Below are 13,340 nucleotides of genomic sequence, written 5' to 3' on the forward strand. Positions count from 1 at the left end.
CCAGGGCCCCCCCTGCCCCATTGATCCCCACGGGGCACCCCAGGGTCCCCCTGTGCCCCATTGATCCCCATAGGGCACCCGAGGGTCCCCCCTGCCCCATTGATCCCCATGGGGCACCCCAGGTCCCCACCCTGTCCTACCTGTCCCGCCATTGGGGGTGGCCCTGTCACTTTGTCCCCGTCCTCGGCCCGGAGCCCCGGGCGGGCTCAACACGATGCCCGTCTGGGGGGGGGGGGGACACGGTGACAATTTGGGGACATCCCCCCCCCGACACGCAGTGACGTGGGGGGGTTGGGGACACCGAGGGGACAGTTTGGGGACAGCGACGGGGCCGTCTGGGGACCGCGAGGAGGCGGAGGGGGCTCAGGGACACAGAGGGGACAGCGGCTGGGGACACCTTGGGGACACAACAGGGACGCATTGGGGACATGTCAAGGACATCTTGGGGACACCTTGGGGACACAATGGGGACACAACAGGGACGCATTGGGCACAGGTCAAGGATATGTTGGGGACACCTTGGAGACACAATGGGGACACGTCAGGGACATGTTGGGGACACCTTGGGAACACTTCGGGGACGTGATGGGGACACAAGGGGGACACCTTGGGGACACCTTGGGGACATGGGAACCTGTCGGGGATGCATTGGGGACGCATTGGGGACACGTTGGGGACACGTTGGGGACACATTGGGGACACTTCTGGGACACTTCGGGTACACGTTGGGGACACATTGGGGACACGTTGGGGACACCTTGGGGACACGTTGGGGACATGCCAGGAACACGTTGGGGACACACTGGGGACACACTGGGGACACGTTGGGGACATGTCAGGGACATATCAGGGACACTTTGGGGACACGTTGGGGACGCGGTGGGGACACATTGGGGACACGTTGGGGACGCGTTGGGGACACGTTGGGGACGCGGTGGGGACACTTTAGGGACACTTCAGGGACACATTGGGGACACGTTGGGGGCACATTGGGGACGTGTTCGGGACACATTGGGGACAGAACGGGGACACCTTGGGGACACATTGGGGACATGTTGGGGACACATTGGGGACGCGTTGGGGACACGTTGGGGACACATTGGGGACACGTTGGGGACACATTGGGGACGCGGTGGGGACACAATGGGGACACGTTGGGGACACCTTGGGGACACGTTGGGGACATGCCAGGAACACGTTGGGGACACATTGAGGACACAATGGGGACATGTCAGGGACACGTTGGGGACGCGTTGGGGACACATTGGGGACACGTTGGGGACATGTCAGGGACATATCAGGGACACTTCAGGGACACTTCGGGGACGCGGTGGGGACGCGGTGGGGACACTATGGGGACACATTGGGAACACATTGGGGACACGTTGGGGACACGTTGGGGACACGTTGGGGACACGTTGGGGACATTTGGGGACAGTCCCCACCTGCAGCGTGTAGGTCTGCAGCCGCTCCACCAGCTCCTCCCGGCTCCCTGCAGAGACCAATGTCCCCAAGTGTCCCCAAGTGTCCCCGACCCGAGTAACCCCCCCGCCCCGTGTCCCCAAACGTCCCCATCTGTCCCCAAACGCCCCTGTCCTGCTGTTGCCCCCCCCAAGGCCACCAACCTGTCCCCAAACTGTCCCCAAACTGTCCCCAACTCCCTGTTTCTGTGACCCCCCCCAACCTCCGTCCCCAAATGTCCCCGTCTCTGTCCCCAAAGAGACCCCCCAGTGTCCCCAACCCCCCCATGTCCCCAACCCCCCCATGTCCCCACCCCCCCAATGTCCCCAACCCCCCCCAATGTCCCCGTGTCCCGGTCCCCACCCCCTCCAATGTCCCCGTGTCCCCCCCCAATGTCCCCAACCCCCTCAATGTCCCCAACCCCCCTCAATGTCCCCAATCCCCCTCGATGTCCCCATGTCCCCCCCCAATGTCCCCAACCCCCCACAACGTCCCCGACCCCCCCCAATGTCCCCAACCCCCCCCAATGTCCCCCCCCTTCCGAGTCCTCCCCGCAATGTCCCCATGTCCCCCCTATGTCCCCAACCCCCTCAATGTCCCCGTGTCCCCCCCCCAATGTCCCCAACCCCCCCAATGTCCCCAACTCCCCCTCGATGTCCCCGTGTCCCCCCCCAATGTCCCCAACCCCCCTCGATATCCCCAACCCCCCCTCGATGTCCCCAACCCCCCTCAATGTCCTCAACCCCCTCAATGTCCCCAACCCCCCCAATGTCCCCAGACCCCCGATGTCCCCGTGTCCCCCCCCTTCCGAGTCCCCCCCGCAATGTCCCCATGTCCCCCCCCAATGTCCCCAACCCCCCCAATGTCCCCACCCCCCCTCGATGTCCCCGTCCCCCCCCAATGTCCCCAACCCCCCTTGATGTCCCCAACCCCCCTCAATGTCCTCAACCCCCTCAATGTCCCCGTGTCCCCCCCCTCGATGTCCCCAACCCCCCTTGATGTCCCCAGCCCCCCCTCCCCCATCCCGGTCCCCACCACCCCCCCAATGTCCCCAACCCCCCCCAATGTCCCCATCCCCCCCAACGTCCCCAACCCCCCAGAATGTCCCCGTCCCTCCCCAATGTCCCCAACCCCCCCAATGTCCCCATCCCCCCCAATGTCCCCAACCCCCCCTCGATGTCCCCGTGTCCCCCCCCAATGTCCCCAACCCCCCACAACGTCCCCGACCCCCCTCGATGTCCCCATGTCCCCCCCCGTCCCGGTCCCCCCCCCTCAATGTCCCCAACCCCCCCAATGTCCCCAACCCCCCCTCGATGTCCCCGTGTCCCCCTGCCAATGTCCCAACCCCCCCAATGTCCCCAACCCCCTCCAATGTCCCCGGCGCCCTTCAATGTCCCCATGTCCCCCCCCGTCCCGGTCCCCCCCCCCTCAATGTCCCCAACCCCCTCAATGTCCCCGTCCCCCCCCCCAATGTCCCCATCCCCCCCAACGTCCCCAACCCCCCACAATGTCCCCGTCCCCCCCCAATGTCCCCAACCCCCTCAATGTCCCCGTCCCCCTCAATGTCCCCAGCGCCCCTCAATGTCCCATGTCCCCAATGTCCCGCCCCCGTCCCGGTCCCCCCCCCCCAATGTCCCCAACCCCCTCGATGTCCCCGTGTCTCCCCCCATCCCGGTCCCCAACCCCCCCTCAATGTCCCCGCCCCCCCCCGTCCCCCCCCGTCCCCCCGCACCCTGCGCAGGGGCCCCGATGTCTCCCAGCGCCGCCTGCAGCTCCGCGGGCGCCCAGGCCGCGTACGGGCCCTGCGGGGGGGGCAGCTCCGCCGGGCCGGGCCCCGCTCCCGCCGCCGCCTCCGCGCGCTCCGCCGCCGCCGCCATCTTCCCGCCGCGCCGCCGCCGCTTCCGGCCCGCGCCGCCGCCGCTTCCGGCCTTCCGCGCGCGGCCTCATGGGAGATGTAGTTCTCCCCGGGGGGGGAGGACTCCGCGGCGCATGCGCGGGTGGGGGGCGGGGCCTCATGGGAGATGTAGTTCTCCCCGGGGGGGGGAGGACTCCGCGGCGCATGCGCGGGTGGGGGGGCGGGGCCGGCTGGTGCCCCGGCGAAAGTGAAAGGGGGGAAAGTGAAAGTGGGAAGGGAGGGGCCCGGGGAGGAGGGAGAGCGGAGACGGGGGGGACACGGGGACAGCGGTGAGGGGGACACGGGGACACGGGGGGACAGGGACACGGGGACACGGGTGAGGGGGACACGGGGACACGGTGGGGACAGGGACACGGGGACAGGGACACGGGTGAGGGGGACACGGGGACACGGACACGGAGGAGCGGGGAGACAGGGACATGGTGGCGACAGGGACACGGGGACAGGGACACGGGGGAGCGGGGGGACAGGGACATGGTGGGGACAGGGACACGGGGACACGGGGGGACAGGGTCATGGGGACACGGGGACAGGGGGACACGGGGACAGGGGGACAGGGACACGGGGACAGGGACACGGGGGAGCGGGGGGACAGGGACATGGTGGGGACAGGGACACGGGGACACGGGGGGACAGGGACATGGGGACACGGGGACAGGGGGACAGGGACACGGGGACGGGGACACGGGGGAGTAGGGGGGGACAGGGACGCGGGGACATGGGGACAGCGGTGAGGGGGACACGGGGACACAGGGACACGGGGGGACAGGGACATGGGGACACGAGTGAACGGGGACACGGGGACGGGGACACGGTGGGGACAAGGACACGGGGACAAGGACACGGGGACAGCAGTGAGCGGAGGGACAGGGACACGGGGACGGGGGGAGCGGGGGAACGGGGACACGGTGGGGACGGACACGGGGACACGGGTGAGCGGGAGGACGGGGACACGGGGGCAGCGGTGAGCAGGGACACGGGGACAGGGACACGGTGGGGACAGGGACACGGGGACGGGGGAAAGGGGGGACAGGGACACGGGGACAGCGGTGAGGGGGACACGGGGACAGGGACACGGTGGGGACAGGGACACGGGGACAGGGGGAATGGGGGGACCGGGACACGGGGACATGGGGACAGCGGTGAATGGGACACGGGGACAGGGACATGGTGGGGACAGGGACACGGGGACACGGACACTGGGACAGCAGTGGGGGTGGACCGGGGGGGACAAGGACACGGGGACATGCGGATACGGGGACAGCGGGTGGGGGGACAGGGACACGGGGGAGCGGGGGGGACAGGGACACGGGGACACGGGTGGGCGGGGGGACAGGGACACGGGGGAGTGGAGGGACAGGGACATGAGGACACGGGGACGCAGGTGTGCAGGGACATGAGGACACGGGTGTGCGGGGACATGGGGACACAGGTGTGCGGGGACACGGGGACATGGATGTGCAGAGAGACACGTGTGCAGGGACATGAGGACACGAGTGTGCAGGAACATGGGGACACGAGTGTGCAGGGACACAGGGACATGGATGTGCAGGGACATGCGTGTGCAGGGACACGGGGACATGAGTGTGCAGGGACACGGGTGTGCAGGGACATGGGGACACGAGTGTGCAGGGACATGGGGACATGGATGTGCAGGGACACGGGGACACGAGTGTGCAGGGACATAAGGACACGAGTGTGCAGGGACATGGGGACACGGGTGTGCAGGGACAGGGGGACATGGATGTGCAGAGAGACACGTGTGCAGGGACATGGGGACAGGGGGCATGGGTGTGCAGGGACATGAGGACACAGGTGTGCGGGGACATAGGGACACGAGTGTGCAGGGACACGGGGACATGGATGTGCAGAGAGACACGTGTGCAGGGACATGGGGACACGGGTGTGCGGGGACATGGGGACACGGGTGTGCGGGGACATAGGGACACGGGTGTGCAGAGAGACACGTGTGCAGGGACATGGGGACATGGGGACACGGGTGTGCGGGGACATGGGGACACGGGTGTGCGGGGACACGGGTGTGCAGGGACACGGGGACACGGGTGTGCAGGGACATGGGGACACGGGTGTGCGGGGACACGGGGACACGGGTGTGCAGAGAGACACGTGTGCAGGCACATGGGGACACGGGTGTGCAGGGACACACGGACACGCGTGTGCAGGGACATGCGTGTATGGGGACACAGGGACACGGGGACACAGGGACACGGGGCCGCGGTTGCAGCGGGGCCTCCTCCCGCTCCGCATCCCGGCATTCCGGCTGCTCCTCCCTCCTCCCAGGACACAGCCGGATCCGGATCCGGAGCCGTTCCCGATGGCCGAGCGGGAAGCCCAAGGTGGGTCCCATCGGGGCCATGGGGACACGGGGACATCCCAAGCGGCCGGATCCCATCGGAGCGGGGAGCGGAGGTTCCGGCCGCTCCGCATTTTGGGAACGTTTCCGTCCGTTTGATCCAGGAGCCTTTGGAGAACGCGGAGTCTTGACCCGTGTGCGGGAGGAGGAAGGTGAGTGAGGGGGATCGGCCTTTCCCGGGATCGGCCTTTCTTGGAATTGGCCGTTCCCGGGATCGGCTGTTTCCAGGATCGGCCTTTCCCGGGATCGGCCGTTCCCGGGATCGGCCTTTCTCCGGATTGATCTTTCTAGCATCGGATGTTCCCCAGATCGGCTTTTCCTGGGATCAGGCGTTCCCAGAATTGGCCTTTCCCAGGATCGGGTGTTCCCGGGATTGGCCTTTCTCGGGATTGGCCTTTCCTGGCATCAACCGTTCTTGGGATTGGCCTTTCCCAGCACCGGCCTTTCCCGGGATCGGCCTTTTCCGGGATTGGCTGTTCCCGGGATCGGCCTTTCCCGGGATCGGCCTTTTCCGGGATTGGCCTTTCCTGCCATCAACCATTCCTGGGATTGGTTTTTCCCAGTATTGGTTGTTCCTGGGATTGGTCATTCCCAGGATTGGCCGTTCCCGGCATCGGCCGTTCTTGGGATTGGCCTTTCCCAGGATTGGCCTTTCCCGGGATCCGCCATTCCTGGGATTGGCCTTTCCCGGGATCCGCCATTCCTGGGATTGGCTTTTCCCGGGATTGGTCATTCCTGCCATCGACCGTTCTTGGGATTGACCTTTCCTGGCATCGGCTGTTCTTGGGATTGGCCTTTCCTGGCATCAGCCATTCCTGGGACTGGCCTTTCCCAGGATTGGCCTTTTCCAGGATCGGCCATTCCCAGGATTGGCCTTTATTGGCCTTTCCCGGAATCAGCAATTCCCAGGATTGGCCGTTCCCGGCATCAGCCGTTCCCAGGATTGGCCTTTCCTGGAATCAGCAATTCCCAGGATTGGTCTTTTCCAGGATCGGCCATTCCCAGGATTGGCCTTTATTGGCCATTCCCGGTATCGACCTTTCCCAGGATTGGCCATTCCCGGCATCAGCCATTCTTGGGATTGGCCTTTCGCAGGATTGGCCATTCCTGGGATTGGCTGTTCTTGGGATCGGCCTTTCCCAGGATCGGCCTTTCCCGGGATCGGCCTTTCCTGGAATCAGCAATTCCCAGGATTGGCCTTTCCCGGGATTGACCATTCCCAGGATTGGCCTCTCCTGGCATCGGCCTTTCCCAGGATCGGCTTTTCCCGGGATTGCCCTTTCCAGGGACTGGCCTTTCCCGGCATAGACTTTTCTTGGGATTGGCCTTTCCTGCCATTGGTCATTCCCCGGAATGGCCTTTCCCAGGATCCCCCATTCCCGGGATTGGCTTTTCCCGGCATTCCTCTTTCCAGAGCCCGGCCTTTCCCGAGATCTTGATCATCCGCTCCCTTTCCATCACCTAGAGGCTTCTCACCTGGTTTCGGCATTTTCCACCGTCACCTTCTCCTCCAGCTCCTCTTCCGACGCAGACTCCGATGATCCCGGTGAGCTTCTCCCGCAGGGAATTTTGCCGGCATTTTGGGCCCTTTTGCCCCTTTTCTCCTTTTTCCGGTGGCTCCGCTTCCCTTGGGAAGGTCCCTGTCACCCCGCGGCGCCCTGGGGACCCCAAAACCACCCGGAATTCCCTTCTCCGGCTTTTTCCATGGCAGATGCTGCGTGGATGGAGCAGCGGATGGAGCGGCGGACGGAGCAGGACGACCGCGACTGCTGTCCCAGGGATGAGGTGGAAATTGTCCCCAATGTCACCTTGGTGGTGGCACCTCTTGGCCTTCCCGGTCCTTCCTCTTCCATGGATTTGGGATCCGTGGGATGTTCCCGGTGCCGACGGCTGTTCCCATTCCCAGCTCCTCCCGGCAGCGGCCGCGCCGGAGATCATCCGCGCCGAGGGCGGCGGGAAGCGGAGCTACCGGTGAGATCCCATCGGGAACGCCGCCGGATCCGGCTGCTCCCGGCATCCCGGCCATCCGCTCCCATCCGTGCAGGATTTCCCTTCCCGGCGCCGGCGCCTTCCGCTGCTCCGAGACCGGCTTGTGCATCCGGGCAAAGGCGGCCGTGACCGTGACCTACGGATACGGCTCGTGGCGCCGGCACCTCCGGAATTCCCGGGAATGGGCATTTGCCGGCCCCCTTTTCCGCATCCGCGCGGAGCCGCCGGGCGCCGTGGGCTCCGTGGGGCTCCCGCACTTCGTGTGCCTCTCCGGTGAGCGCGGAGCCGCTTCCCGACCCCGGGAACGCCGGGAATCCGGGCGCCCCACGGAGCTTCCATGTCGCTCCCAGGAGCGCGGGAAGGAGGATTCCCCGTTTCCCACATGCGGATCGGCCACTTTGTGGATGGGAAGCTCCTCGTGGAGGAGCCGGATGAGGTGCTGCCGTCGCACGCGGTGCTCCGGGATCCCGGATTCTCCTTCCTGGGAGTCCTTTGGAGGAAGGCGGCCTCCATCCTGGAGCTGCCCCTGCACTGCCTGGTCCTGCTCTTCCATAGCACCAGGAAGGAGCCGCTCACGCTCCATCTCTTCCTGATCCCGGATGACGGCTCCATAAAGCGGGTGAGATCCCACCGGAAGCGGGACGGCCCCGGGGCCGGGCAGAGCCTGGCGAGGCCAAATCCGCGGAGACGCGCGTGGTTCCCCATCCAACCCTACATGAACACCCAGGTTGGGTCATCCAACCCTACATGAGCACCCATGGTTCCTCATCTAACCCTACATGAACACCCATGGTTGCTCATCCAACTCTACATGAACATTCGTGGTTGCTCATCCAATCCTACATGAACACCCGGGTTTGCTCATCCAACCCTACATGAACACTCCTGGTTGCTCATCCAATTCTACACCAACACCCGTGGTTCCTCATCCAACTCTACATGAACACCCGGGTTTGACCATCCAATTCTACACGAACACCCATGGTTGCCCATCCAGCCCTACGTGAACACCCATGGTTGCTCGTCCAACCCTACACGAACACTCGGGTTTGCTCATCCAACCCTACATGAACTCGTGGTCGCCTATCCAATTCTACACGAACACTCGTGGTTGCCCATCCCATTCTACATGAACATCCATGGTTGCCCATCCAATTCTACATGAACACCCGGGTTTGCTCATCCAACTCTACAGGAACATCCATAGTTGCCCATTTGTTTCTATGTGAACGCCAGTGGTTGCTCATCCAACCCTACATTAACCCCCCTTGGTTGCTCATCCAACCCTACATGAACACCCGGGTTTGCCCATCCGACCCTACATGAACACCCGTGGTTGCCCATTGAATTCTACATGAACACCCGGGTTTGCCCATCCAACTGTGCAGGAACATCTATAGTTGCTCATTCGTTTCTATGTGAACGCCAGTGGTTGCTCATCCAACTCTACATGAACACTCTAGTTTGCTCATCCAATGCTATGTAAACACCCGTGGTTCCTTATCTAACCCTACATGAACACCCGTGTTTCCTCATCCAACTCAAACATCCCGGTTTGCTCATCCAACTCTACATAAACACCCGTGGTTGCTCATTCATTTCTGTATAAACGCCCGTGGTTGGTCATGCAACTCTACACGAACACCCGGGTTTACTCATCCAATTCTACACGAACACCCGGGTTTGCTCATCCAATTCCGCATGAACCCCCGTGGTTGCTCATCCAACTCTACGTGAACACCTGGGTTTGCTCATCCAATTCCACACAAACACCCATGGTTGCTCATCCAGCCCTACATGAACACCCATGGTTCCTCATCCAACCCTACATGAACACCCGGCTTTGCTCATCCAACCCTACATGAACACCCATGGTTGCCCATCCAACTCTGCATGAACACCCAGGTTTGCTCATCCAATTCTACACGAATGCCCGAGTTTGCTCATCCAACCCTACATGAACACCCATGTTTGCCCATCCAATTCTACACGAATGCCCATGGTTGCTCATCCAACTCTACATAAACACCCGTGGTTCCTCATCCAGCTCAAACATCCCAGTTTGCTCATCCAACTCCACATGAACACCCGGGTTTGCTCATCCAACTCTACACAAACACCCAAGGTTGCTCATCCAGCCCTACACGAACACTCATGGTTGCCCATCCAATTCTACACGAACACCTGGGTTTGTTCATCCAACTCTACACGAACACCGGTGGTTGCCCATCCAATTCTACATGAACACCCATGGTTGCTCATCCGACTCTACGTAAACACCCGGGTTTGCTCATCCAACCCTACATAGACACCCGGGTTTGCCCAATTCTCCCTGCCCAAGTTCTCCTGTGCTTGACTTTTTGCAGGCGGTCAAAGAAAGAGAGAAGGAGTTCAGGTCCTACCAGGTGGATAAACCAGCCTTGACCAAACGTCTCCGCTGTGGGAGGTCCTACGTTGTTTCCTGCTCAGCCTCAACCGCGCACATAAAACCGAAGGTAACCCAAGGGGAAGAGTAGGAGAAGCTGCCGCTTGGACCCAAAGCTCTTCGTTCACGTGAAACGTCCCCGTTTTGGGGACGTGGAGTTTCTTTTCCCTGGAGCTGATGAGGTTGACCATGACAGACAGCCATGGGGTTGGTTTCTTCCATTGAGTGCATGAGCTTGGCCGCGTGGATGGTCATGGGGTTGGTTTCTTCCATTGAATGCATGAGCTCGGCCACGTGGATGGTCATGGGGTTGGTTTATTCCATTGAGTGCATGAGCTTGGCCGCGTGGATGGTCATGGGGTTGGTTTCTTTGGCCGCGTGGATGGTCGCGGGGTTGGTTTCTTCCATCGAGTGCATGAGCTTGGCCATGTGGATGGTCCTGGGGTTGGTCTCTTTGACCACGTGGATGGTCGTGGTGTTGGTTTCTTTGGCCGCGTGGATGGTCGTGGGGTCGGTTTCTTGGGCGTGTGGTTGGTCATGGGGTTGGTTTCTTCCATTGAGTGCACGGGCTTGGCCGCGTGGATGGTCGCGGGGTTGGTCTTTGACCGCGTGGATGGTCGCGGGGTTGGTTTCTTCCATTGAGTGCATGAGCTTGGCCATGTGGATGGTCATGGGGTTGATTTCTTTGACCGCGTGGATGGTCGCGGGGTTGGTTTCTTCCATTGAGTGCATGGGCTTGGCCGCGTGGATGGTCATGGGGTTGGTTTCTTCCATTGAGTGCATGAGCTTGGCCGCGTGGATGGACATGGGGTTGGTTTCTTTGGCCATGTGGATGGTCGTGGCATCGGTTTCTTCCATTGAGTGCATGAGCTTAGCCATGTGAATGGTCATGGGGTTGGTTTCTTTGGCCACGTGGATGGTCATGGGGTTGGTTTCTTCCATTGAGTGCATGAGCTTGGCCATGTGGATGGTCATGGGGTTGGTTTCTTTGGCCGCGTGGATGGTCATGGGGTTGGTTTCTTCCATCGAGTGCATGAGCTTGGCCTTGTGGATGGTCGTGGGGTTGGTTTCTTCCATCGAGTGCATGAGCTTGGCCGCGTGGATGGTCATGGGGTTGGTTTCTTCCATTGAATGCATGAGCTCGGCCACGTGGATGGTCATGGGGTTGGTTTCTTCCATTGAGTGCATGAGCTCGGCCACGTGGATGGTCGTGGGGTTGGTCTTTGACCACGTGGATGGTCGCGGGGTCGATTTCTTTGACCACGTGGATGGTCGCGGGGTTGGTCTTTGACCACGTGGATGGTCGCGGGGTCGATTTCTTTGACCACGTGGATGGTCGCGGGGTTGGTCTTTGACCACGTGGATGGTCGCGGGGTCGGTGTCTTTGGCCACGTGGATGGTCGCGGGGTCGGTGTCTTTGGCCACGTGGATGGTCGCGGGGTTGGTTTCTTCCATTGAGTGCATGAGCTTGGCCACGTGGGTGGTCATGGGGTTGGTTTCTTCCATTGAGTGCATGGGCTTGGCCGTGTGGATGGTCGCGGGGTTGGTTTCTTTGGCCGCATGGATGGTCATGGGGTTGGTTTCTTTGACCACGTGGATGGTCATGGGGTTGGTTTCTTCCATTGAGTGCATGGGCTTGGCCGCGTGGATGGTCATGGGGTCGGTTTCTTTGGCCGCATGGATGGTCATGGGGTTGGTTTCTTCCATTGAGTGCATGGGCTTGGCCGTGTGGATGGTCATGGGGTTGGTTTCTTTGACCACGTGGATGGTCATGGGGTTGGTTTCTTCCATTGAGTGCATGAGCTTGGCCATGTGGATGGTCATGGGGTTGGTTTCTTCCATTGAGTGCATGGGCTTGGCCGCGTGGATGGTCGCGGGGTTGGTTTCTTTGGCCATGTGGATGGTCGCGGGGTTGGTCTTTGGCCACGTGGATGGTCGCGGGGTCGGTTTCTTTGGCCACGTGGATGGTCGTGGTGTTGGTTTCTTTGGCCGCGTGGATGGTCATGGTGTTGGTTTCTTTGGCCGCGTGGATGGTCGCGGGGTTGGTTTCTTTGACCACGTGGATGGTCGTGGGGTCGGTTTCTCCTTCCGTGCAGCTCCCCAGAGCAGCTCCTGCCTTTCCCGCAGACCCTGGACTTCCATCTGCGGGACGCGGAGGAGCAGCAGATCTTCAGCGAGATCTACCTGGCCGACATGGCGGGGAGCGTCCAACTGAGCTTGAAGGAGAAGAGCAGGACCGGCTCCGTGTGGGACGCGGTGCTCCGGAAGGGTTGGTGGCTCCATCCTTCCCTCTCCGGCGTGGGAGACCTCCCAAGGGCTGTAGAACAGCATGGGAGACCTCCCAAGGGCTGTAGAACACCTCAAGCCCGTGGTGGGATCCCATCCCCGTCATCGAGTGTCACCCGAGTGGCGCTGTCACTTGGTGCCATTGGTGGGAGCAGGAGGAACCCAACCATGTCCTTGCAGGAGACCTGACCCGGAGCGTGGTGGCCGTGAGGACAACGTCCCACAGAGCAGGACGTGGAGCTGCAGGTAGGACCAAGGCCCGGGCAGGGGTCCGGGGACACAGGGACGGGCACCCACATCACCCACCGCTGTCCCACGTCCTCCCCAGGGAGCCACTTCGTGGATCGGCACCGCGCAGAGCTCATCCGGCGCGTGGTGGAGGTCGCGGGCGTCCTGGACGTCCTCCTGGAGCAGGAGGTGCTGGACCAGGAGCAGTACGAGCGGATCCTGGCGGAGAGGACATCCCAGGGCAGGATGCGGGAGCTCTACCGGCTGGTGCCGAGCTGGAGCCGGCGCTGCAAGGACTCCCTCTACGAGGCCCTCAAGAAGACCCAGCGCTTCCTGGTCGAGGACCTCGACCAGTGACCTGGGGAGGTGACAACCCCTCCGTGACCCGCGGCCGAGTCCCCCCTGGCTGGTGGCTTCATGGGTCACCAGCAGCACATGGATGAGGTTGGAAGGCTCCTCTGGAGACCCCAACGCTCCGTTTTGGTGCTAGGGTCACCCAGAGGTGGGTCCGGGTGGAGATATTCCAAGTCCCTCCAAGTCTCTGCGGCATTCCCAGTAAAAAATTCCTTCCTGAATCCGAGCGGAATCCGTGCGTTTCTGTCCGGGTCCCGTCCCCGGGTGTCACCAAGGCGGCTCCCGGTGTCCTTGAGCGCCTGTCCCCA

The 13,340-nt window shown here is 62.5% G+C and overlaps 2 protein-coding genes across 2 annotated transcripts; one reads left to right on the top strand and one right to left on the bottom strand.

Annotated features, from left to right (window-relative positions):
* Nucleotides 1-363: 363 nt before the first annotated feature.
* LOC148590352 (uncharacterized) lies at nucleotides 364-1,230 on the bottom strand. Its single transcript, XM_088539137.1, has 3 exons — nucleotides 978-1,230; nucleotides 681-943; nucleotides 364-606 (listed from the first exon to the last, which is right to left on the bottom strand). Exons 1-3 carry the CDS (start codon nucleotides 1,228-1,230, stop codon nucleotides 364-366), a joined length of 759 nt encoding a protein of 252 aa, XP_088395263.1.
* Nucleotides 1,231-5,711: 4,481 nt separating this feature from the next.
* Nucleotides 5,712-13,035, top strand: LOC104577246 (NACHT, LRR and PYD domains-containing protein 1-like). Its single transcript, XM_088539138.1, has 9 exons — nucleotides 5,712-5,733; nucleotides 7,165-7,296; nucleotides 7,462-7,562; nucleotides 7,657-7,721; nucleotides 7,795-8,012; nucleotides 8,102-8,358; nucleotides 10,106-10,234; nucleotides 12,292-12,595; nucleotides 12,779-13,035. Exons 1-9 carry the CDS (start codon nucleotides 5,712-5,714, stop codon nucleotides 13,033-13,035), a joined length of 1,485 nt encoding a protein of 494 aa, XP_088395264.1.
* The last annotated feature ends 305 nt before the right edge of the window (nucleotides 13,036-13,340 follow it).

This window comes from Tinamus guttatus, unplaced genomic scaffold (genome assembly GCF_059628265.1).
Source record: "Tinamus guttatus ecotype Peru unplaced genomic scaffold, ASM5962826v1 Tinamus_guttatus_pri_ptg001426l, whole genome shotgun sequence".
NCBI classification, from domain to species: Eukaryota; Metazoa; Chordata; class Aves; order Tinamiformes; family Tinamidae; genus Tinamus; species Tinamus guttatus.